The following is a 27,533-nucleotide window of genomic DNA, read 5'->3' as shown; positions in this document are numbered from 1 at the left end:
GTTATGTCGCTGTTATGTCGCTATTATGTCGCTATTATGTCGCCGTTATGTCGCCAATATGTCGCCGTTATGTCGCTATTATGTCGCCATTCAGTCGCCGTTATGTCGCCATTCAGTCGCCACTCAGTCGCCATTCAGTCGCCACTCAGTCGCCAGTATGTTTGTTTTGATTCAGTCGCCATTCAGTCGCCATTCAGTCGCCACTCAGTCGCCATTCAGTCGCCATTCAGTCGCCACTCAGTCGCCACTCAGTCGCCACTCAGTCGCCGCTCAGTCGCCATTCAGTCGCCGCTCAGTCGCCATTCAGTCGCCACTCAGTCGCCACTCAGTCGCCAGTATGTTTGTTTTGATTCAGTCGCCTTTCAGTCGCCATTCAGTCGCCGTTATGTCGCCATTCAGTCGCCGTTCAGTCGCCATTCAGTCGCCGTTATGTCGCCATTCAGTCGCCATTCAGTCGCCACTCAGTCGCCACTCAGTCGCCGCTCAGTCGCCATTCAGTCGCCGCTCAGTCGCCATTCAGTCGCCACTCAGTCGCCACTCAGTCGCCAGTATCTTTGTTTTGATTCAGTCGCCACTCAGTCGCCATTCAGTCGCCGTTATGTCGCCATTCAGTCGCCGTTCAGTCGCCATTCAGTCGCCGTTATGTCGCCATTCAGTCGCCATTCAGTCGCCACTCAGTCGCCATTCAGTCGCCATTCAGTCGCCATTCAGTCGCCATTCAGTCGCCATTCAGTCGCCACTCAGTCGCCACTCAGTCGCCGCTCAGTCGCCATTCAGTCGCCGCTCAGTCGCCATTCAGTCGCCACTCAGTCGCCACTCAGTCGCCAGTATCTTTGTTTTGATTCAGTCGCCACTCAGTCGCCATTCAGTCGCCGTTATGTCGCCATTCGGTCGCCGTTCAGTCGCCATTCAGTCGCCGTTATGTCGCCATTCAGTCGCCATTCAGTCGCCATTCAGTCGCCACTCAGTCGCCATTCAGTCGCCATTCAGTCGCCATTCAGTCGCCATTCAGTCGCCACTCAGTCGCCACTCAGTCGCCACTCAGTCGCCGCTCAGTCGCCGTTATGTCGCCATTCAGTCGCCATAGTAAAAGGTATAAAAGGCCGGTGCGGAGCGTTGAGAGGGGCATTCATTCTTCGACCGGGCTAGCAGTGACTCTGGTTTTCGGGTGTAACGTAGTGCGGGGAAGTGAAGTTTCTCCGCGACTTTTTCTGTGTTTGTTTTTACTTGGAATTATCCTAGTGAATTTAAACTTAGAATTTGTGTCTGTGCTTGGTTTTGCGGGGATTTTAATTGTCGTAACGCTAAGTTTAGACTGTTGTGGAGATTCTTTACTGCCATGTGTGGGTTTTTAGTTATTGTGAAGTTTTCTTTACGCTGTGTGTTCTAAGTGCCGTCATGTTATGCAGGGACAATGTCAATGCATGGCCGGGGCTTGGAATTGTGTCTGTGTTTGGTTTTATGGGAAGAAATTCTCGTAACGTTAAATATAGATGACAGTGTTTAAGGGAATTTCACTTTTCTGTTGAGTTAGTTTAATTTAGTGATAACTTAGTTATTTTAGTGTTTTTCTATGGGGTATTTTTGCTATTTTAAAAGCCAGATCATTGTTTGGACTGACAGTTTGTCCAGCTAAACATTCACTCCGCCTAACGGTGCCAAAGGATTGGATGGTTAGGAGTCTATTGCTCCAAGTTTGAGAGGACTTGGCGTCTCTTTTATATCAACATAAGAGACGAATTATCTCACTAGTCTCAAGGCCCAGCTGTTTAGACGGATATGGGGACGTCACGTGCGCGTCATTGGGTGTAAATCCTGGCCACTGAAGTCGACAGTAATTGAGACTAGGTCTCCTATTAAATTTATTTATATATTTCGGTGCTCCGGTTCATGCTAGTGCTGGTTGCGGGGGCAGACTTCTGTCGTGACTGATATTACACTTAGTCTTTGTTGTGGCAGAGTTTCCCTCGTGATTAGTGCGTGTGTGTGCTAGGGTACTGATCCACTTATATACACGGAATAGGGCGACTTATTCTTATCCACCATGCCCGCGGGCGATAAGGAGGGAGTCAAATACACTGGCCTGTAGGTTGCCTTCTCGGTTTCGCCTGCCGAACTTTACAGCTTCTCGTAGGGACCACACTTGCGTATATTACAAAGCATTAGGTCGATGGTAAGAACGAACTATGCTTTGAATGTACTAGATTAGGGACAATGGGTAGAGTTAGGGTAGAATCACACACTAATTTTATTGTTTATTAGGGTTCTTTTTTTGTTCTGGTCTATACAATTGATATGGTTGATATATATTTCTCTTTAAGGGTTTAAAAATATGGTTTCTTAATCCTAAAATACGAGTGTTTAAAAGGTGAAGGGTTCATCTGCCTAAATCTTCCTAATTTCTCATTTGTATGGGGAAAGAACCAAAGTTTCTATAAATTCTTATTTCTATTTTTTCATTTCTGGTTGTCTGGTGTAGGGACGAGGTACTGAGTAATATAATCAGGTAATACATACAACAACATAATCTCTTAATTATCAATCTGGATTTAGGAACGCAAACTATTCTGTGATTGAAGAACGGTTTGCTTTAGGGAACCTTTGTCAGGCAAGAGCAGTACAAAGGATAAATTGAGTGAATACTCAATTTCGGCCTCGATTAAACATAATAATTAGTGAATAAACTCGGTACTTCGTTTATACATCTAGAAAACTAGGAATTCTGTCTAGATTATCAACTCTGGGGAATGGGACTAAGGGATTAGCATCCCTAGCTTTTGAATATAAAAAAGATTAGTAATTATGATGACTGATGAATACTTTGACACTTCTTTTCATCATCATCTAGGTGCGCTTAAGTTACGAAGTGTTGGTCATAGCCCTTCTGGCTAAACTGGTAGGGTAGGTGTTCCGATTAATACTTGCAAATCGGACTAAGAGCTTCCAGACCTGCATCGGGCGTATGGAGCAGCACGTGTGATTAAATCACACATCGTTTAGAAGATGATAGTTAATTATAATTAACCTAGAAATGCTAGGGCGTAAAAGAGCTTATCTCAGGAGTGCTGCTTCTATGTTATCCCGGGAGCTTAATAGGTGTGGCAGGATTTTACCAACAACATTTTTATATATTTATATCATCATATATGCTGTAATACTTAAATACATCATAGTAAATTTACACCATCATTTACGTTGCACTAATAAATTCTGAATAGTTTTCTATTTCTCTGAATAATTTTCTTTAGGTTATTTCTTACTTCCATAAATAATTATATTTATTACCATAAATATCTGTTCTCAAAATCTAGGTAATAATAAATAAAGTCAGAGTCCAAAATTTAGCTGATACTCATTAAAGAATTTGAGGTTACCGCGGTTCACTTCAAGGGGTCCTAACCACTAGCTAGACGATCACATGGCCATATTTTAAGGGTAAATCGAAAGGGGATGTTATATTAAGGTAGGTTAGGTAAGTAAATAAGGGGGGAGGTACAATTTGCAGGTATAAGAGATTCCTTTTCTAAGACAAATGTCAAAAATATGCACAGAGAAATAAACGCCTGCTTTAAATTAAATGCCGAAAAAAAAAGTCGCAACACAGGAAATAAAATGCGTTTGCACGGGACACCCGTGGAATGCTCCAATTGTCACTGTCGCACTGGTGGGGAAGAGTGATAGAGAGATGACTACGATACGCTAGGAACGTTAACGATTGGCACGTTGGCTACGCGCCCAGAAGTTGTAATTGTTGACGCTCTCTACGAAATCATGACTGTGATCGATAAGCTATATGACTGTTGCTTTCTTTCCTATAATATAGGTACCTACCTATCTATAGTGTTGGTTAAGACTCGAGTCCTTTGAGTCCTCTGCTTCAAGACTCGACTCAGTTTTTGAGACTCTTATAATTAAGTCTAAACTCGAGTTCTTTTCAACTTGTTAGAGTCCCGAGTCTTTTGTAGAGACCTGAGTCCTTTTCAGATAACACTTGATTTTTTTTCAAAAAAAAAAAACAAAACGCATTGTCTTTATGTAAAATTCGTGAAAGGTACACAAATCATAGGATAACGCCTAATTTCTTGACTGTTATTTAAGAGAAACCTATAAAATTGTCGACGGAGTCTTTATTCGGAGACTCGAGTTCTTTTGAGTTGCTCTTAAAAAAGACTCAACAAAGGACTCGACTCGGGACTTAAAAGAAGTTTTTTAAGCGCCGAGTCTCGTAAAAACGAGCTGATATCAAATTCAGACTCAGTGGACTCGAGTTCTTACTAATTTATATGTGGGCTATCAAAATCGCTGCAGACTTTTCTTGGTCTAACTCTACCTATGTCACAAAATTTTACTATATTTCAAACTGAGCTTCAATCTAACATCATTGAACTGAAATTACCATATTCACACATTGCACATTTCGCATGTCACTTGTCTTGCCCTTGACTCACCTAGTGTCATCTCCACAATCTTGACATTATAATCCAAACAAACTTCATATCAGTGCGATCAGGCAAAGTTAACATTGTGTAACCCGCCTTACGACACTCACACAACTATATCGACAAATCGCGTGCCATCCTGTCACGCACACAAGCGTGGCTTGTACACACGAATATGAGTTTATTATAAGGCTATGAACAGAAGATTAGCGTTTGAGATTTCGCACGTTAAACCGTGTCGTAACGTGGCCTTAAGTTTTTAAGATAAATATTTAATGTTCTCCTCGACATACTTAACGGTTGAGATTTTAAATATTTGGGAGATTTATGATGACTTTGACATTGTTGGTTGAATGGTTCAATGGGTGCTAGGGACTGAGGTCGCCGGTTCAAATTTCAATAGTCTATGTAAATATGAATTAGTAAATTATTCCTTACGACTACTTTTTTACTTAGATATTTAAAACTTGTAAATGCAACAAAATATATAAATACAAATTTTATTTTATTTTTATTAATAACCACTCAAGCTACCTCAAGGGATCCTCTCTCGCATAGGACTACACAGCCACGAACGCAAGTGTCGGCACCAGGATGCTGCTTAAAACATCTGACACAGATGAAAAGGCCTAATATACTCAAGCTAAGCATTTTTTAAGTAAATTATAAAAGTCGAGAGGACGAGAAAAGGGGCTAAAACGTTGGGAAAAACTCTCTCCGCGTCTTTTTTGTGGATTAGGGTACATTTCCCCAGATTTAACGTATAGCTTTTAAGAAATAAAAGTTTCCGGATATGATGTTTCGCATGAATATTAAGATTAGTCCATTTATTTTACGCTGTTCACACAAAAGTCGCATACTTAACTTTAACACATAAGTTAAAAAGGTTTTTGTCCCAAAAGCGAAATTTAAATAATACATATGAAAGGTCGAACACTTACCTTGATCCTGTCCTGAGTCAGGATAAAACTCAAGATTTTTTTTTCATTTATTACATTATAAGATAAGATAAGAACGATCACGTAGTATTTTTATGTCCATATAAAATGTTTTATTGCAAAATATTTTGCGGCTTATATGAGATTACCCTTGTGTAACAAAAAGGTAGTTGTTGAAATATAAATATTGCAATGTTTTATGGGTCATGGTTTATTATACTTACACAGTGTGGTAGCAAATTTTTGGAATGTTATAAGATTAAATTTAGTTTATTAGCTGCTGTTTTTATATTTGTATAAACTAAAAGATGTTATGTGTCCGTTCTAAATCCCAAACTAAATAAATGCAGTCGCGGTAATTTCTTTTTCACCACACCAGCTCGGAAAGGCTTACTTTGCACTTCAAAAACTGATAGCAAAGTTGCATTTTATTCACATGTTAGGCAAAGTAATCAAATGTAAATTTTGAGGTGTTTTCTTATGTTTGATGGTAGAATTGACTTTTAAATGATGATTTTGGATGATAAATATTTAATAACGTTCATTTGTATTTGGTTTGGTTTGATTTTGTTTGATATTTTACATTTAATATTTGCTTCCGGTTGGTGTGGTAAAATTTTTGTGTTTCACTCGGGGGCAAATTTTGTTTAACCCTCGTGCTTTGAAACCCTCGCAACGCTCAAGATTCCATTTTTTGATTCGATTTTGGAATTTTCGCTTGGTCGGGTATCAATATTAGTACGAGTGGTTAAATAACAACTTTGCCCCCGAGTGAAACAAATAACTATTACATTCATAGCCATAACTTATAAAATAACTAGCGTATATTGATCTCCTTTTACTTATAGTTAATATACATGTAAATGGTCTAACATATACTGGTTATTATAAAGGCAGTGAGAAAATAAGCAGTTAATGTAACCATGGAAACGAGTTTGTGAGTCGGGTTCGCTCGGTTTAAATATAGAACTTTATGCCATAACTATAATGTATAATACTTAAAACCAGAGTATTATATTATAGAGACTGTCAACCGGGAGGTAGGAAAAAGAATGACGGTCTAGGACGGGCCGGGTCCGGGCTGAGGCCTCTGATACGGGGTACCTTTGTTTCCCATAAAGTTTTAAGTAATAATGTACTGTTTGTCATATTATCGTTAGTCATAAAACTGAAAACGTTAACTTTTCAGGATTTTCGTAAGGTTATTCTATAGTTAGGTTAGGTTAGGTTTGTTTTATGGCAATCCTGAAAAGTTACGCGTTTCTGAGAAAAAACAATTATGACTAACGAAAATTCGGACAAACAATACATTAAAACTTAATGGGAAACATAAGAGACCCGTCTGATACTTCGTTCTATATAGAAAAATCCATTTATATTATGTGACTGTTTGTGTTCTAAATAAATTAAATAAAAAAAAAACATCACGTGATCACCCATCATCATAGAGAAATATAAGTAAAGAAAGAGTGGTAACTCCATACATTAGTTTTCTTACCAAAGCGCGAGTTATTTCGTAGTCGACATCTAACGTCAAGTAGTGGAATTATCAGTAGGTACCGCTATTTATATAAAATATGTATGTTCATGGTATAATAATATACTCCGCCTGGTACTCTATTCCGAGATTCGCGTATGACCTAACTGACACGGGCCTACGTCATCATGCTGTTTACAGGTTCTCAAACTTTGAAATGTGGGAGAATTTTAACCAACGGTGAAAATTATTTTAACGGCATTAATTTTAAGTTATTCATGTAGAAACATAGTAAAATAAAACAAATCTAATGTATTAAATTAAACTTTATTTATCTATACATGACAAACGTTTGAAAAACGAATTCACAGTTACACATTAATTACCAAGCTTACGACGTGAAAAGTTTGGAAAACACTGCGACTGCTGACACTGAGCGAGAAGGAAATAACAATTAACACGCGTTCGACAAGGATGACGGTCAGGGCATGAAGTTATCTAGATCCGAATTGTCAAATGTGACAGCGCTATCCTGTGTTGCCAGTAATGTAAACAGAATTACCCAGAACGTCTGAAATTTATTTCGTGAATCGGAAGATATTGCTAACGAATAATTAAAAATGACGTGTTATTGTAAAATTTAAGATAAAATACATATAAATGAAAATTATAGACTTATAAAGAAATATTTTAACTTATTAACCATAGGTATAATGTACCCATGTAACATGTTATGTTGAAATAAAGTGGCAATGTTATTGTGACGTAGGCCCGTGTCACTCTGGGAATAGAAGACCATGTTTTATTAGACCATGTGTATGTTCATCTTCTTCTAAGTCGGTCCCTCACTGCTGAGGATCGTGACTCCGCTTACTAATTTTTCCTATGGCGTCTCTCCACTTCTCCCTGTCGGTTGCTTTGTGGAAAGCGTTGCTTAGTGTGATGTCCATCTGGGCGGATACTTGGTCACACCATCTCGTTGGACTTGGTCCTCTAGGCCGTCTGCCGTCCACCTTTCCTTGTATTTTAGTCTGTAAGGTATTTGTAATATATGGGCCTTGTTGCCTGATTTATATTTCTAAATAAATAAAATAAATATATAGCAAATTTCATCGAGATCGTTAGAGCCGTTTCCGAGATCCCCGAAATATATAAATATGTACCTATATATATACAAGAATTGCTCGTTTAAAGGTATTTTTTAGGTTTTATATGGTGGACACTCTTTAATTCAATCGTCTCTGTAGGTTTATAGTATACTACATAACTTGTAACCGACGGCGAAGTACATCCTTCTTACTCACAGACCGGTTTTGAACTCCTGAGCCATACGTACGTAGTTACGTACCTAGATTCGTAAACATTGAGAGAGGTATGAAAATGTACCCACACTACGTGACCGTTAGCTTAAAATTCAAATATGGCGCTTATCATCTTATAGCTTTAAACGAGCAAATCTTGTATATATATTTATTTTTATTTATTTATATATATTGGCGATCTCGGAAACGGCTCTAAAGATTTAGATGAAATTTGATAACCAGGTACGGACCAGTGTACGGATACTGTGAATGTTGCGTGTCGTGCCGTGGACAATAAACATTAAACTTTAACGGGTAGCTGCAATTTCTTTGTCTACCCCGAACATTTTTAGAAACTAATTTCGGGTAGTTTAGTGGTGTTTTATTAATATCTCTGTTGACATTTGTTGGGACGTCAGTCTTTCCGTGACCACAGCTGGTGCAACTCAGCTGAAACGTCGGTATTAAAGGTAAAAACAATGAAATTATATCGCGGTAGACCCGTTTGTGTAATTAAATAATTGGGTTTGTTCCCAATGAGAGAGGTATAACTAGGAAAATAGTCAGAGTGAGTTACAGGAAATGTATGTAAATAAAAAAAATATATATTAGTCATGCTTATAAATGAATGACACGTCTCGATTTGGTGCTAATTTTGGACACTCTCAAAAAACCGGACAACTGCGAGTCGGACTCGGGCGGTTCCGTATTTTTTAGTATTTGTTGTTATAGCGATAGCGGCAACAGAAATACATTACTATCACGGTTCATGAGATACAGCCTGGTGACAGACAGACGGACAGTGAAGTCTTAGTAAGTGTCCCATTTTTACCCTTTGGGTACGGAACCCTAAAAAGGAGTCAAGTTATTCCTTTGTAGCCGACGAGGTCCACTGGCTCAATTATGCTATGTTCATAATATCCAGAGAACTAAATGTAGATAAGGCGGTTATCACACTGGCGCCGCATCCAGTAACCGCATCAGTGTAATAACCGCCTAATTGGACGCCATTGAATTTTAATTTAAGATAAGAGAGAAGTAAATATGATTACAGGGTTATTTACCAACACGTGTTTTACAAAATGTCATTAAAAATGTAAACTACAATCATATTACTAAAATAAAATACCAAGGTAAAATTTTGTTAAAATTATCAACAATATGCGCATTAAATTTAAATATTGTTTTGACCATCCTAAATATAACGGATGTGGCCTGTAACACGAGCAAATAATTAAAACATAGATTGTACTCCTCAAAGGGTGACACTTTTGTTCAACAACTTTTAAAAATTATGAAGTATTTAGACTTCCTATTTTTCATACAAAATAAATATTATCTTCAATGGACGCCATCGCCACGCCATATCATTTGTGATTGACGTTGCTTGTCACGCCTTAAACATAACAAAATTCGCAATACATTGCGTCTTAGAATAAACTTTAAAGTGTATTAAAAATCAAACCACGAGTTATTTTTAAAAGTTGCTGAACTAATGTTGGTCAGTATGAGGAGTACAGCCTACAGTTTAATTTTTTGCTCATATTACAGGTCACACCCGGTACCTATAACCTATTACCTATAACTTAGTGGTACCGGTTACCGCGACAGGAAACGAATGCCTAAGAGGATTACTAGTTCCCTGTCGGTCACTGGTGTCACTATGTTATATTAATCTAGGTATTCTAGGTTTAAGTTTAATTTATACATATAAGACATCAAGTTCACCCGTTGTCGCTTATCATTATCACTTTATTTACTTAGTAGAAATTTTCCGAATATTTATTATAATTTCCTCTTTCCTCCCACAGGAGTTGGTCCTCCGGCCGGGATCCATGACGTTCGAGTGGTGGGCGAGGCCCCCCGTGCGGCCCTTCGTCAAAGTATACGTCTACAACGTCACCAACGCTGACGAGTTCCTCAACAATGGCAGCAAGCCCGTGCTAGACGAATTGGGACCTTATATATACTCGTGAGTAGACGCCATTTTGAACTTTGCAGTTTTTGGTCCGGTTGCGTTTCTATCTAACCGAATATAAAATGGCAACTAGTTCCTCAAAAACTGGCAGTGAACCCGTGCTAGACGAATTGGGACCTTATATATACTCGTGAGTAGATTTATATTAGATTGAAAGTGAAAAGTGGACGCCATTTTGAACTTTGTAGTTTTTGGTGCGATTGCGTTTCTTTTTAACCTCAAAAACATCGACTAGTTTCTCAATAATGGCAGCAAGCCCGTGCTAGACAAATTGGGACCTTATATATACTCGTAAGTAGATTTATATTAGAGTACATTTTAAAACTATTTGTACTTTGTAGTTTTTGGTCTGATTGCGTTTTTTCTAGCCGAATATCCAAGATCAAAAACATCGACTAATTTCTCAATAATGGCGTCATATATTTGCTAATAATATTGAAACCAATTGCAGTATATTTCAATAAATACATCGAAAACATAAAGGACGAATGTTACATTCAACTTTTAACACATAGAGCGGTAAAAGCTTTACAGGTGTCGATGTCGGGGAAATATCAAAAATACTACAAATTTTCTCATAAATTTCCCATGACTGGTGCCGTTAACTTAAATCGCTATAGATCGATAAATATGTTTCAGATTTTATGTATACGAAAACATGCAAGAGAGACTCCAACTGAGTTTATTAGTACCAAAAAGAATAGATAGTATAGAGGGGTCCTGTCATTGTAAATTTTGTAGTCACTGTAAATTTACTGCCATCTATCGACACACGACTAAAACTCAAAATGAAAACGTATAAAGTTATCAAAAAATGTATATATATGGATACATGATTTTATTATTTTTATATCATTTTGATCCATGTTCATTCACTGATATCTATGTGTTAAAATTGTTAAATATGAAACGGTGTCGTCACGCCATCTAGCCGAGGATAGGCTAAAGGTGTGTGCGGCATCTATTCGAGAATGACTTTTACTTGAATTCCGAGGCACGTTTTTTCCTTAGACTTTATTCGTCTTATACGAAGTTACATATGTCTTTGATTAGTACCTATACTTTCCTTTTTCCTCGTCAGTCGTCACCTTTACCGACATGAAGATAATACTAATTGCCACGACAATTACTTATCAATTGTAGTTTTAATCGGACCGGGTTCCGGCGTCGATTAACCTAACGACGTGTCGCTTGTTAAACGTTTAACACGTTACGCTAACGCTAGGAACAAATTTCGTTTCGAGCAATAACTTACAACAAAGTGGTTAAGGGACAATAGTAATCGTTTTGCTGACTGTACTTATATGTACCCCTAGTGTAAATTTCATTTGATAGCGTGACGTGACGTATAGTATGAATTATCTCAGGTGATTTTTTCGGACTCGGGCCCTAATCTGTTAAACAAAAGGTATTGTTTATGCAGTGGTTACACTGCTTAGTAGCTAGTAGCGACGACATAAGTAACGGGAACAAGCCCGTTTAAAAAGCAAATTTACCTTTCTAATTATATGGTTCAAATTCACTAAACAGCCCATTCGGAGATAACACGTTTTGTTATCTCCAAAGCCAAGGCCACCCTGATTGTTCTCTGAATCAACTGTCACATGAATTTGAACCTTAAGACTATCATGATAGATGCTTTTTAAACGACATTGGTTGCTTTGGCACGTGCTGAAGACCGCTCTTGAAAGAAACAAAGCCTTTTGTTTAATGGATTAGGGCCCGAGCCCGAAAAAATCATCTGAGATAATTCATACTATACCTACACGTTTGCGTTAAGTCTAATTTTGTATGGGATTTTGAGTTTCCAAACCGTCCCACTTGTGCTGTTCAAAATCGCATTCAAAATGAGACTTAACGCAAACGCGTACGTCACGTCACGCTATTGAACGAAATTTACACTAGGCGTTCTGTATGTCTATCCTACTGATGTTGGTGAGTAAAGGAATGGAGCCACCCATAAGCAATAGTACAGGTCTCTTCTTCTAAGTCGGTCCCTCACTGCTGAGGATCGTGACTCCGCTTGCTAATTTTTCCTATGGCAGCTCTCCACTTCTCCCTGTTAGTTGCTTTGTGGAAAGTGTTGCTTAGTGTGATGTCCATCTGGGCGGATATTTGGTCGCACCACCTCGTTGGACTTGGTCCTCTAGGCCGTCTGCCGTCCAGCTTTCCCATCACCACAAGTCTCTCCAAGTTGTCAGAGTCTCTGCGAGCTATGTGACCGAAGTATCTCAGTACTCGTTGAAGACAGATGGTGGACAGTCTAGGTTCTAATAGTACAGGTAAAGTAAGACTAAATATAGCCATTTGGCGGCAAAATATGTACATCCATGAAACTTTGTTTTTTATCTTTATCTTGGAACTAAAACTGAGGATCTGCCGAGTCCTACCAAAATTTAGGACTCCGACCCCCTTTTCTGGAGGTATGCGCAGGGGCTTCATTTTAAAATAAACTATAGTGCATCTTGTATGGAAATTTCAAAAAGTGACTCGATTTTATTTCTTTCAAGTATAAATTTATCACTAATTGTCAACATACATACTAAAACGTGACTGTCTCAGTGTGGTTTTCTTATCGAAACAACTATTTAAAGTATGCGGGAAACACATTAGAAATTAAAATGTCTTTCCAAGTATTATCTTATACATTAAGCTATACATAATATAGGGTGACTGGTATAGTTATTGGCCAATACATAGTAATTGGCCACTTTTAACAATAAGGCTTCAATCGGCTTGTTTCTTTCTGATTTGTAAGGAGTGGTTAATTACTACGTAGTGGCCAATAACTGTAGCAGTCACCCTATACCTTACAATGAAATGAAATGAAAATATTTTATTTTCAGGCAACTATTGGCCCATAGATAAATACCTTAAAACTAGCATACATATTATTATAAAAACCTTACAAGCTAAAAATTATTTCTGCGACACGGCGGTTTTCAGTTGTGTCGCATGTTCCGGTGTAGGATTTGGCAGATTCCCACGGAACCGCCGAAACACCACACCCTTCGGCCAGAAGTCCGCGCTCGCGATGGTTTCCAGCAGCGGCCGCGGCACGCGCACCACGAAAGAGCTGAAGTGCACGTAATGGCGCGATCGCAGCTGGAACACTTTCAGCTCGTAGCGGATCTTCTTGCTTGCGAACATATTCCACCACATCATCTGCCGTGGCGGAAATATGCAGGCGCGATACGTATAGCGCCGTATTCGGCGTGGCAACTCTCAGTCCAGATGCAATATCTGGCTCCGCAGTGCCACACTGGCTCTTGCGAGGCGCCTTGCGCGGCTTCCTCTCCTTCGACGCCTGTGTGAATCCTTTTTCGGCGCGGGGTGGCTTCTCATTACGAGAAACACGTTCAGGCACCCTTGAAGGTGCTTACACAACCACAACAATGTACTGCTTACAATGTAGACCTTATATGGTACAAATTAATGTAAGGTATTTATGTCATTCCTCATAGAGAAACATTTTATTCTGTAACCTATTACACCTAAGTACCATGATGCGCGCATTATAAAAGTCTGTATAATTATAGTAACAGGAAAATATTTAAATAATTATACTAATGCTGATTACCAGTAGTTACGGTAGCATTCGCAGTGCAGAGTGCACTTATAATATAAATAATTAGCAGTACTTTGACTTAAAGCCTTTACGAGGACTGAAAACTTTTGATTGGAAGATATCCCTTAAAATCAGAAATCAGAAATTATTTATTTGCATTGATACAGTATGGGGATGTTATAATATAATATGTATGTCAGGGGATGAGTTCGACTTTATGCTAATGTTATATGTCTTTTGCTGTGGTTTTAGTACAAACAGCAACACTTCTAACTGTACATCGGTGGACCGTATTACAAAGGGCATAAGATCCACCGACGTACAATTAACAGTGTGGGCGACGGTACTATAAAAAGTAAATAAGTATCATATTTATCCTTCTAAGGCCCAAGGTCCTACCTAAAGTAGGAACAGAGTCGCATTCGATTTGTTTCGTTCAATTTTCAAACAAAACTAAAATCAACTCTATTCCCTGCACTAAAGGTTCAAATTTCTGTGGCATATTATGGGTTTTTCATTTGTATGGCTGGGCCTTAGGAGGTTATGTCTTTCACATCGACAAATAAAAGACATCAACGCGTATCTGAACCCTATTAAAACTAAAAGTAACGTTAAAAAAAATAATGATGAAACATTCGCATTACTATTAAATACAGGCATGCAATGCAAGCATTATGAAATCTGTCATACATTTCATACAATTACATATTGTATTGTAATATAGAATATCACTACACCTTATAAAACAATATCACCCGCCGCGTCTGTCTGTTTGTTTGTTCGCGATAAACTCAAAAACTACTGAGCGTATTTTCACGCGGTTTTCACCTATCAATAGAGTGATTTATGAGGAAGGTTTAGGTGTATAATTTGTTAAGGTTTTGTGTAACCCGTGTGAAGTCGGGGCGGGTCGCTAGTAAGCACACAAAATATATAAGCAGACAATAACACCAAGGATGAGGAGTAACACGAGCTCACAGTAATTGACAAACAGTTTAATGATTCGTTGAACTTATTGTACTGGTCGTAATATCACAACTGTGTCGCAGTTATCTTGAGAGATGCTGACACGCGACATCGCATGTTCACCTGAAACTAGATTCCTTGTTTACTCTAAACAAAGTTTATGTTTTCCAACGGATTCCTTCTTACCTATTTTTTTTAACACTTCTTCTTTCTTCTTCTTCCTCGCGTTGTCCCGGCATTTTTGCCACGGCTCATGGGAGCCTGGGGTCCGCTTGATAACCAATCCCGAGAATTTGCGTAGCCACTAGTTTTTACGAAAGCGACTGCCATCTAACCTTCCAACCCAGAGGGGAATCTAGGCCTTATTGGGATTAGTCCGGTTTCCTCACGATGTTTTCCTTCACCGAAAAGCAACTGGTAAATATCAAATGATATTTCGTACATAAGTTCCGAAAAACTCATTGGTAAGAGCCAGGGTTTGAAAGTATTAAAAGTCGCACGCTCTTATCACTAGGTCAGTGGTTCCTAACCTTTTCAGTCCGGTCACCCCTATGACTAACTAGTGGACCTGATTTTACCCCTCCTCCCAATGGTAATAAAAAATAAAACGTGTACGTTTGTTGTATTGTTATATTAGGTTAGCTTATTACCCCCGTAAAATACCAGTTTTACCCCCACGGGGGTAATTACCCCCAGATTAGGAACCACTGCACTAGGTATATGCGAATAAGGACCGTGCGCGTTGGAGGTTCTGCCATCTTGTGGCCTGAATCGGAAACATAAACTTGTACATTGCCAAAGCAAGTGCTACCATCTACCGTTCTAGTACGGTTTCTTGTGCATAGTTAGTGTTGGTGGGAACTCAAGTCTTTTGAGTCTAAATTGAAGAACTTGATTTGTTTTTAAGTGACCTGAGCTTAAAAAACTTCAGAGTCTTTTTAGTCCCGAGTAGAGTCCTATATTGAGTCTTTTTTAAGCGCAACTCAAAAATACTCGAGCCTCCGAATAAAGACTCAGTCAACAATTTTATAGGGTTTACCTAAACAACAGTAAAGGAAATAGGTGTTATTGTATGATTTGTGTTAGGTACGAGTACATCCATGAATTGTACATAAAGTAATGCATTTCGAATTTATTTGTAAAAAAAAATTACAAGTTCTCCGAAAAGGACTCGAGTATCTACAAAAGACTCGGGTCTCTAAAAAGTTGAAAAGAACTCGAGTTTCGACTTAATTATAAGAGTCTGAAAAACTGAGTCGAGTCTTAAAGCAGAGGACTCAAAGGACCGAGTCTTAACACTCTTAACCAACACTATGCATAGTAGGTTCTGCCATCTTGTGGGCTACATCGGAAGGATAAACTTGACATTTATGCCTCGCGTCAAAAATTCGCGGCACGCTCCCTATTGCGTGGCGGGGGAACTAACGGTCTCCCCACACCATTGACAGAATCGGTCCCCGGCCCGGGCGACTCGGCGACCTAAGATCTAAAGAAAGAACCGATTATAAAATGTTTTTTTTTGTTTCAGACAAGAATGGGAGAAAGTGAACATCACCGACAACGAGAACGGAACCCTGTCGTTCCACTACAAGAGGACGTACACGTACCGACCAGACCTCAGCGGGCGGTCGGACGACGACGCGGTGGTCGTGCCCAATATACCTATGCTGGTGAGTGAAAACGACGACCTACGAACGACCGACAAATTAGTCGGCACCGACAAATTGTTTGTTTTAGTCTTAACAAGGTCGTGCGCAGTATACCTATGCTGGTGAGTGAGAAAGACGACCGTGAAACGATCTCACTAATTAGTTGGTCACCGACAAATTGGTTTCTTACAGTCTTAAAAAGGTCGTGCACAATATACCTATGCTGGTGAGTAAGAAACACGACCGACAAATAACCGACTAATTTGTCGATAAGTGATTTTTTTTCAGTGACCGATAAATTATTTAATTACAGTATACTGTAAATAGATAATTAGTAATCTATATATAGATTAGATTAGATCACATTTCCGATTCAGGCCACAAGATGGCAGACCCTCCAATCTATTACATTTTACTTTTTTGATGAATAAATGATAGCCTAATTCCTAAAAAAAAATATATAGGAGAACTAATAATCCGTTAACCGGCAAATAAATACACTAAAAAAGTGACCGAAAAATTGGTCGGTGTCTGAATATTAGGTTGAAAAGCAATTCAAGTTGTTATCTGAACCAGGCGTGGCTCACTCCGCGATTTCGTCGCTTTGCTACAGGTAGCTAAAAGTACATCCGTTCGGCCCCAATTTTGGGGTTTGCCATAAGCCGCGCGTGGCGCTGTCGCCACCTAGCGGCCATATCTGTGCTGATCGTAACTGACGCGTTTTGTTAGAGAGTGAGTCTTCTGTACCTAGTACTATTATTTATTCTGTGTCTGAACGATAACTATAATGTAAGTAGGGTCGAAAGTTTTAATTTATGACCCATTTTGTACCTTGTCACCAGTGACAATAATATGAGGTCTCTAGCGACTTTCATATTGATTGTCACCGTGACAAGGTGTTCACTTTCAACCACTAGCGGCTTATACTATTGGTAGACGGCAATGGTAGATAATTTGAGTTTCTGTAATAATATAACAAAATAATGATAATTTAGTCATACGTAGGTATACGTCCCACTGCTGTTTCTGTTTCTGAGCCTCTACCATCAGTTTTGACATTGACATAACGCTCACGTCTACGTAATTTACTTTCTGTACATCTCGCTTGCGCTAATATGCGAGTACGAGCGAGATGCATAGAAAGTAAGTTACGTAGACGTGAGTGTATATGTCAATGTAAAAACTGATGGTAGACGTACTGGTTTACAATTTTGTAATATCAGCCGATTTCTATACACCGTGTTTTTATTGAATTCCGTTAACTCCGGGGTATGGTTAAGTACGTTTAAGAGAACTAAATGGCATAGTTAATTTAAAAAAAAATATCCGTTTTATTAAAAAAATAAAGTTTAAAAAGTACCTAATTACTTAAATGTAGCATATAGCGTTGTTGTAACACGGGCATTACATTGAATTCAACCAAACAATTGAAATCTGTGACATATCAATGTCATTTCGAACATCGATCGACCGAGATTGTACTTAAGTTTACTAGCAAATGTATGAACTCATTTAATCACTAATCAATATGTAAACCGGCCCTAAGGCAAGTGTACACGCTTGTAGAGGCCTTATAGGGAAAAAAAATATTGATTATCTCCGAAATGGAGTTAATTAGAATATCGGTGTCTTTGAGAAAGTTACTTGATTTAAGCTCAGGTATGCACCCTTGAAATGAACGGAAATAAAAAAAAACACGGTGTATATGTAATTGATTGATTAATTTAAGAATCACGACGAGATCAACGACACCAACAGGAAATAATAATCAGAGGTATAAGAAATATAATAAATAGAAACTAATATAAGTACCTTTTATCGCCGAGAAAGTGGTAGGAATAATCATATTATTTATTGCCTTATTGATGTAGCTAATGGTAACGTTTTTTCAAACAAATAATTATAATATAATAATAAGAAGAAACTGAAAAAAGATGATTGATTTAAACATAAGGAAGATGACACTGTCCCAATACCTGTAATATTTAAACTTAGGTCATTTGCAATATGAACAGGATGTCAACTTTTGGGTATTAGCATGTCGAGCTCTGAGGCGTTTACCTTACAATAAATTATAGATAATTGGTTAAAAGTCACTGTTGTACCAAGTATAAGTATTTAAAGGGGTCCCTTTGTTTCCCATAAAGTTTTAAGTCATAATGTATTGTTTGTTATACTATCATTAGTCCTAAAACTGAAACCGTTAACTTTTCAGGATTTTCGTAAGGTTCTATTAGAAGTATTAGAACAAATTAAATTATATGCAGAAAATATTTTAATTTGTTTTTATTTCAAGTACCTGCCGCGATAGCAGAGGACGCTGGTTCGATTCCAGCCTGTGCACTGGAGGCCTTGGTCACTTTTTCTTAGTATATGACATTTATTTCAGGTTTCGTAAGGTTATCCTATAGATAGGTTAGGTTAGATTTGTTTTATGGCAATCCTGAAAAGTTATGCGTTCTGAACCAAATAAATTATGACTAACGAAAATGCGGACAAACAATATAATATGACTTAAAACTTTATGGGAAACAAAAGAGACCCGTATTTAAAATTTTAAATTAATGAGTAAGGTATACGTACTAGTGCTCGACATGCTAATGCCCAATAGGTGACACCTTGCTGTCACCTCTATTGACAATTACTTAAGTTTCAAGATCACATGTACTGGGCCCGCGTCGAGCACCAGTACGTTTACTTTAAATCAGTGGTGGGCAAAGTACGGCCCGCGGGCAATCTCCGGCCCGCGAATGGATTTTATCCGGCCCGCCGCCGGTCCTATGAAATAATTAGTATATGGCATTGGCCCACGATTATTAATTTATCACAAATCAAAATAAATATTGGCTACAATTCTGGCCCTCCACTTAAATTTTCTAAACTTTCTGGCCCCCCATGAAGAAAGTTTGCCCGCCACTGCTTTAAATGTTTACTCGAACTCGAACTCACTAGAAATTCCGACCAATAATTGTTTCTCGAACACAATGCAAGCGCGCATTTTGCGGGTTTTCTACCGGTCAGTTTTCCTTTTGACATCCGTGTGAGGTGAGATCGCCGGCCGACACACATCGGTGATACGCTCTCTGACTCGCAATGTGTCCGGTCGGCCGTGAAATAGACGATTGCGTCGACACTGGACGTATTAGTGACCAGGATTGGATAATTGGGCCTATTTTTACTGTACCTAGTAATTTTTTTTGTGAATTTGTATCAAATTTGGCTATTTTGAGAGCATTTTCCAAAAAAATGTACATTTCATTCATATCTTCGAAATGTTGACTTCTTGGGGCATTTTACTCAGAATCATTTGTACATTCACGCCTCATACACGAAAAAATGTGTCCCGAGATTACCTTTCCAGATCGTCACATTTTTGTATGAATATTTTTTTTATTTGTAGGAACGTGACGCACTGGAAAAGTATTTTTTCATACAACATTTTGGGACACATTTTTTCATGTATGAGGCGTGAATGTACAAATGATTCTGAGTAAAATGAGCCCAAGAAGTCAATATTTTGAAAACATGAATGAAATGTACATTTTTTTTGATAACGCTCTTGAAGAGCATTGCATTGTGAGTAAAATAAATACATAATCACAATTTGGGACAAAAAATGTGCTAGAAGTTAGTCCAAAATAAGTCTGCAACGATTTTGATAGCACACGCAGTGCAAGTGTTATTTGTACGTCATAATTTCAAAGAAGTTTGACGTAAAATAACACTTGCACTGCGTGTGCTATCAAAACCGTTGCAGGCTTATCTTGTCTAACTCAACCTAAGAATTTTTCCATGAGTCACGAGAATACCATACGTTTTCGTATCTCAGTGGAAGATTTAGGACATACGGTGAAATTTTGTTTGTTATGTTATGTAGAATAGGAAGCTCTATCTGTCTACCACATTTTATCAAAATCTGACGAATAAAAATTCGAGAGCAAATTTAAAAAATCTATTTTGTAAAAATAGTAATAGGTGTCTTATTTTACAGTACATATGGTGCTACTTTACCGCCCTAGAGCGGTAATTAGCACAATACGTGTCTATATCGAAAATTTAAAAGGTCATATTGTACTGTAAACCGTTGAACAATACACGTGCGAACAGGTAATTATCAACGAGTGGCGATAAATTGAAACACAACCAAAGGGAGTGTTTTAAATCGACACGAATTCCTACTTTTCGCACTCGTATCGTACTACTATTATTAACTATGTAATTGTAATATTCAATTGTATATTTTAAAAGGCCTACAAACCCCTAGCAAACAACACAAAACGTTTTAAGCATTACAAAACGTATTTAAACACACATGTATGATTTCGCAAAACCATACACCGCGGCCACCATTCGCCATAAATGCCACATTTCTTATGGAAACGCTATGAATCGTAACGCTTAGAGTCACTGCAGTGGAACTGTTAAAAATAAACTAATATAAACTTTATTTTTATATGGTTAAGGTGTATTTTGCTAGCCAGTTTGTAAGCTAATACCGTACATACGAACAGTTGGGGATTCAAGCGGATCGTATAGAAATAACTGATTCATTAGGTGTACACAGTTTTCTAGGCTTCTTGGTGTTGCATACGTTATGGTGGTTATAATTATAATATTCATGAGGTCTTATTAACATACTGTTAATTTGTTACCTCACTACGTTTGTATGTAGTTATTATTTTTATAAGGCCCAATGTTGCATTACAATGTACAATCCGTTTCAATCTAATTACCTGTAGACCCTTTTAAAAGCCAAATAACGTGGCGTATCTTTTATTACATTACTTTTTGAAACAAACGAAATTCATCCCAATTTACTGCATAGTAAATTGAAGCTTAAACCTTTCGCCCTTAAAATAATTAAATAACTTCACCCTTCGAAATTCTGGATTATCAGCATCAGCCTATGAATTGTGTTACGCATAAATGTCACACGTCACATGGCACTAAGCTCTATTATGAAATTTATGAATCATTCCATAATACTAAATATCTTTTAAGATAATTACGTAATAACGTTTACACCATTTTCGTATTAAGTGCCTACAAAATTATCACTATATTCGCGTGCAAACCAAAATAAACTTAGATCGTTTCGGTTACAAAATTCACCGATTTTTAGGATTGCTAAGTAACGGGTTATTATTATAAGAGACTAATAAATATTCAAGACATACAATCTCCATTAAACACCGCGTTCCTCGCGTGCCTTTACTTAAACGTGTATAAATAAAATCTGTCACTGCTTTTATGACTTTTAAATTTAAAGATCCACTTTCCTGGCTTGTTCCATATAATTAAAACATAATAAAAGTATAAGTACATTGTATGCCGTAAACCGGTTGATTGTGACACTCACTAATTAAATAATATTGTAACATCTGTAAACTGGCATGCACAATCTGACAATAAATGATTACTTACTTACTTATAAAACCATTTTAAAGCATAATAAAAACATTTTAGACATATTCATATTTAATGCTCAAAATGCTTTAAATCTACTTTTATGACTATAAATACAGTCAGTCGAGTCATAGAGAAATATGGTAAGAATAGAGTGCTCACTCCATACATCAGTTTTGGTACCAAAAAGACTATTATTTTCGTAGTCGACATCTAGCATCGAGTAGCGGAATTATTTTCTCTACAATGGTCGAATCTTATTTTTTTTTTTAATTAGGTACACTTGTAAATAAGTGTAAAAGGCTAAATCAACTTTTAGAACACTGATTTCCTGTCCCTAGACTACCTAGCAAAGAAAAATCGTTTTTTTCGTTTACTGGGGCATTATAAGATCCATGAGTATTGAATTAACACATTAAAATTAACAACTTGATCAGATAAAAATTAGATTTTGTATGGTGACGTAGGAGAAAAAAGTTTACTCCCATACCAAACTCAGCACATTTTTGTATGGGAGCAAATTTTTATCTCCTACAAAAATCAGTAAGTACATATTTGTATGGGAGCAAATTTTTTTCTACTACAAAAATCAGCACATTTTTGTATGGGGGCAAATATATTTCTCCTACTAAAATCAGCACATTTTGTATGGGAGCAAATTTTTTCTCCTACGTTACCGTACAAAATGTATGAGGGCTGTCAGTCTTCCTTATTTACTACTCTCTGGTATTACCTAATGACAGATGAGTGCAGCCACCCACTAGCGGATGTATTTACATAATGTACCGTTAGAGGATTGTAAGTTGTAAGACGTGGGTGGGAACTATAAGAATAGTGACAGAATTAAGAGGTCAATAGTCGATTATCAAAGGTTAATGGTATGGGGTCGTCCAGAAATCATGTGATCATATTTGGCCTATTTTTGACCCCTCCACCCCTTGGTGATATTTGGTGATTTTAACGCAACCCCCCCCCCCCCCCCACACGCTAAGCAATAATGTTTTAAAGTTGGTGCGATAAATGTTTTTTATTGGGTAAATACGCATATAAAATAGAGCGGATTATTTGATCTGATTAAATTTTTGAGTAATATTGTTGTTTTTGGCTTTCCCGCTTTGAAAAAAAAATTACACGTGATATCTTCTCTGACCCCCCCTCCCCCATCGTGATCATTCGTGATATTTTTCTTGACCCCACCCCCCCTCTAAACGATCACATGATTTCTGGACGACCCCTATTTTAAAAAAGATAACGTTTAATGATTGATGTATTTTAGGGTTCCATCTCAAAAGGAAAAAACGGAACCCTTATAGGATCACTTTGCTGTCCGTCCGTGCGTCCGTCCGTCCGTCCGTCCGTGCGTCCGTCCGTCCGTCCGTGCTTCCGTCCGTCGGTCCGTGCGTCCGTCCGTCAGTCCGTCCGTCTGATACGGCCGTTTATGCCGCAAAAAACGTACATTCGACACTCTGATGGGAATGAAAATGTATCTCTGGGTCAAACAGATCACTGTGTTATGTCTTTCCTGTAGACATACACAAGAGTTAAGGGCTATAAAGGTTAATTTTCTTATTTAACCCTTATCCACGTGAAAAGATCCTCCTTTTATTTAGAGAACTATGATAAAATCATTGCTTACATGCCCACAAGCTGTTAACTATTGCCCACAGGAGAGAAAACTAGTGTGTTATCGCGAACAGCACATTTTTCTCTCCTGTGGGCTATAGTTAACAGCTTGTGGGCATGTAAGCAATGATTTTATCATAGTTCTCTAAATAAAAGGAGGACCTTTTCACGTGGATAAGGGTTAAATAAGAAAATTAACCTTTATAGCCCTTAACTCTTGTGTATGTCTACAGGAAAGACATAACACAGTGATCTGTTTGACCCAGGGTACTTCCCGTTGAGCTATGAATTTTGGCAAGTAGGTAATAATATCGTCTTACACTACAAGTACAGGGAACCAGTGTTGGCCGAACGTTAATTGCAATTGACCATTAACCAGTACAAATTGAACCGTAAACGGTAACGGACGGTTACAGTTGACGGTTCAATTTGTACTGGTGAATGGTCAAAAATATTCAATTGCATAAACGTTTCGGCCAACACTGCAGGGAACAATCTCAAAACTATGGATTTGTATAAAATAAGAAATGAATAAATATAGTTGGTCAAACCAATTTGTCAGTCAGTAAGAACCAGGAAAACTATACTCATCCTTTTGGGTGCTAGTACTAGTGTAAGACAAAGATAGTATGATTCTCTCTGTCTATGATTGAAATGAGACAGTCCTTTGACAAACTATAAGTTAAAATTTTACGCAAAATTCGGTGGGCGAGTCTGACTTGCACTTTTTTAAGTGTGACACGTCATTCCAGAGTTTAGCTGTGCTAAGCAGGAAGTTTCGAGAAACACACAGTTGAGCATTGCCATTATTACCAACAATACCAACCATCTAAGTGGTAAAGATCGTTGTCGCATAGAACGATAAAGTTATGGGCATTTTATCTTTATCGCATTATAATCGGTACTATTACACGCTTAACTAAGAGCAATTACTCCCAGTTCTAGTTTACCTTTTACTACTTTACTTAACAGTTACCAAGGCTGGCCAACTTAGCCAAAGAACTAATAAGCACCTTAATTAGCAAATGCCTTGAACTGCATTTTGCAACGAAACACAAACAAACGAAAATATAACTTATATCTCTGTCATTAGTTTCAAATTTAAGTGCAATTGCCGCGTTTTATAGTAAGATTTGTAAGTTAAATTGAAATTTAAGTCATATTTTAAGGTGGTAAGGTGTGTTTTAGTTTGGATGGAGGTAGGATATGGATGTAGAATGTAGGTGAACAACCTAGTACGTATTCTCGGAGTGAGTAAATACTTGCGCGGACGCAGCGCGAAATCTTTAAGATTTGTTAGGTTATGTCACTGGTTTGAGTGTTTTGAATAGTCTTTACTGGGTGCAGGTATTTAATTTATTTTATTTCAAAGATAGTTCAAACAAATTCAAATTCAAACATATTTATTGCTCATAATATTACAATGAATACCGACCCTGTAAGGGCACAGCAATACATTTTTATACATACTTGTATGAGTATACTTAAAATTAATCTTTTTAGTAAGAAGTTTGCACAGCCATATTGGTAAGCTAGTAACAAATCTAAATAAAAATTATAATTAGTCTACATTATAATATATGGAATTATCTGAATATCTAAGGTGTAGGTAGTTAATATTTTTCTAAGAAAGCAAGTATACCTACTTACCTATAGCAGTATTTTTGTTGTATTCCACTATGATACGAGTAGGATACCTGTGCCAATAAAATTACATACAGGAAGTACATTCAGAGCTCTTGAATCTTGAACTTCTGCTCCTTTCCCAGCGTGATGAAAAAGGTATAAAATCATTCATTTATAACTCTGTATTTATTGTTATTATTGAGAATTAAACCATACAGGGTCACGTATAATAACGTAAGGCCAGTGGGTCCGAACTTCCTATAACTTTACACCTTGACTTTTATTGACATTGAATGTTATTATTTATTGGAAACCTTTATCAATAATAAGGACAGGTTATTCAACTTGTTCGTGTATTGTTTTTATTTGACACCTGCCTTATCGAGTCACGAATCAAACTCTTGACAGCTTCTGTTTTGAAATAGAATAGAATAGTTTTTTTATTCGTAAACACACAGACAACAGACATACATAGAAAAAACATAGTGAAAAATAAAGTGTCACGAAATGGTCCCATCTCAGCATGTTGCTGGCGACTTCCAGCGCTGATCTTCCGATTAGATCATCAAGTGAGAAATAATCACGGAAGGTAACAGACAAAAAAATAAGTAAAGAAACATAAAATAAGCCGAAAAATAGATTACACACATTTTACACAGCTAATACAAATGACAATTGACATGTTTTTTAGACTTAACCTGTTCAATTTTGAGTAAGAATTATATCCGAGTGGTTCAGGCGTGACGCTTTCAAACCGTTGGGCGTGGGATCAATCCCACAGAATAAATGATAGTATTTTATTTATACTACATACTATCTATGAGTCACACTGAACTCTTTTCTTGTTTATATTGTACCACCACCCTCGATTTCTAGGGCTCCGTACCAAAAAGGTACAAAAGGAGCCCTTATGGTGCGACTCTGTCCGTCTGTCCGTCCGTCTGTCACATCGCAAAATATTTTTTTTGTGTCACGAGTACATAATTTATTTAATAGTAACTTTTTTTACCAGATTTCAATTTTGTTGTTTAACCGCGCGAATACTAGCTCGTGCTAATACCATAGAGCTAATACTGATACCCGACCAAGCGAAAGATTCCAAAATTGCACCACGAGCGAGCGAGGGCGTTGCGAGGGTTTACTAAGTGTTAAACAAATTTTACCACCGAGTGAAACACACAATTTTTCACCACACCAATGCGAGGAGAAATAGGAAAATACTAATTGTAAAACATCCAAAACACATCAAATCTAATCCAGTGCGTTATTATTATTTATCATTCAAAATCATTTAAAAGTCAATTCTACCAGCCTTTGCATCTATTTAGTTTACCACTCTTGTAGATAAAATGCAACTTTCTCATCAGTTTTTGAACAATCAAGCGAGCCTTTACTAGCTGGCCTCAAAATAGTTATTTACGATACAAGTGCGGAAAAGAGGAAATTCTAAACGAGTGGCGATAAATTAAAACACGACCGAAGGGAGTGTTTTAAATCGACACGAGTTGCGAATTACCTATTCGCACGTGTATCGTACGACGTTTTACAGTACATATGGCCCTTTAAACTTTTGACATATGCACGAAAAGTGCTATTTTACGCACTAGTGCGGGAAAATAGGGCCATATGTACTGTAAAAATCATTATAAGGAAACCTTGGCTTTATTTTATTACATATTGTCTACACCTCACCAATGTTGGACTTTTTAAGCACTTTTCTGCAAAAACGTGCCAATGACTACAGCGAGGCAAAAAAGAGTAGAAATTAAAAAGTGGCAACACTGTAGTGTCGCCCCGTTCTATATTAATAGATTTGAAAGGGACGACACTACAGTGTTGCCACTTTTTAAATTCTACTCTTTTTTGCCAGGCTGTAATTTCAGTGCAAAACACGAGTAACCTCCAAGGTTATCAAGATTTCCATATAGAGTTATAGACTTTTCGCGTGTGCTAAAGTGATTAAATTATTAACAATATCCTATATTTATCTTGTCTGAACAGTGACCGTGGATGAGATTGTATCGATCTTAATTGATATAATGAGTGTTCATTTTATTTGACCTTTCCTTTATTGTTTTTCTTTAATAAAGCGGAAGTTGAACATTTGTAAACTACTTAATTATGTTCTTCTTTTTGTATCGAGGTTCCTTTTTCATACGATGGTTGGATGGCTTGATGGGTGGATGGATGGATGGATGGATGGAAGTGACGGATGGATGGATGGATGAAGTAGGCAGCGGTGTTGACAGCCCCGGCTGTCGCGTCCCTCAGATCCAGCTCCGAGCAGTGATGCGGGCATGCGGGGCACGCCAGTAGATGCGTCATGGTTTGCGGTGCTGAGTCGAGGGGCTACGAGCACTCCCCAATTGGCCACTACTTATGTTAATAGGGATACACGGACAGATATGCGTCAGCATTGACGAAAGTGGAGGACCCGTGCAAAGTCATACAAACGTAGTCCTCATTATCCTATCCGGATATTAACATTATTGAAAATATTTTGACACAATTTGTTGATGTGTATCAACCACAGCTATGACTCTACGTTTAATTTTTTTCGAT

General features: G+C 37.7%; 1 protein-coding gene across 1 annotated transcript in view; it reads left to right on the top strand.

Moving 5' to 3' along the window:
* The window catches only part of LOC134803811 (scavenger receptor class B member 1), a 101,319-nt gene that overhangs the window by 51,891 nt on the left and 21,895 nt on the right, over positions 1 to 27,533 (top strand). Inside the window, exons 3-4 of the mRNA XM_063776648.1 lie at positions 9,967 to 10,127; positions 16,196 to 16,337. Coding sequence (XP_063632718.1) covers positions 9,967 to 10,127; positions 16,196 to 16,337 — 303 coding nt within the window. The remainder of the gene's footprint in view (positions 1 to 9,966; positions 10,128 to 16,195; positions 16,338 to 27,533) is intronic.

The sequence above is a fragment of the Cydia splendana genome, chromosome 27 (genome assembly GCF_910591565.1).
Source record: "Cydia splendana chromosome 27, ilCydSple1.2, whole genome shotgun sequence".
Lineage (NCBI taxonomy): Eukaryota > Metazoa > Arthropoda > Insecta > Lepidoptera > Tortricidae > Cydia > Cydia splendana.
The sequence above is the reverse complement of the archived record's forward strand: the minus strand, read 5'-3'. Positions and strand labels throughout refer to the sequence as shown.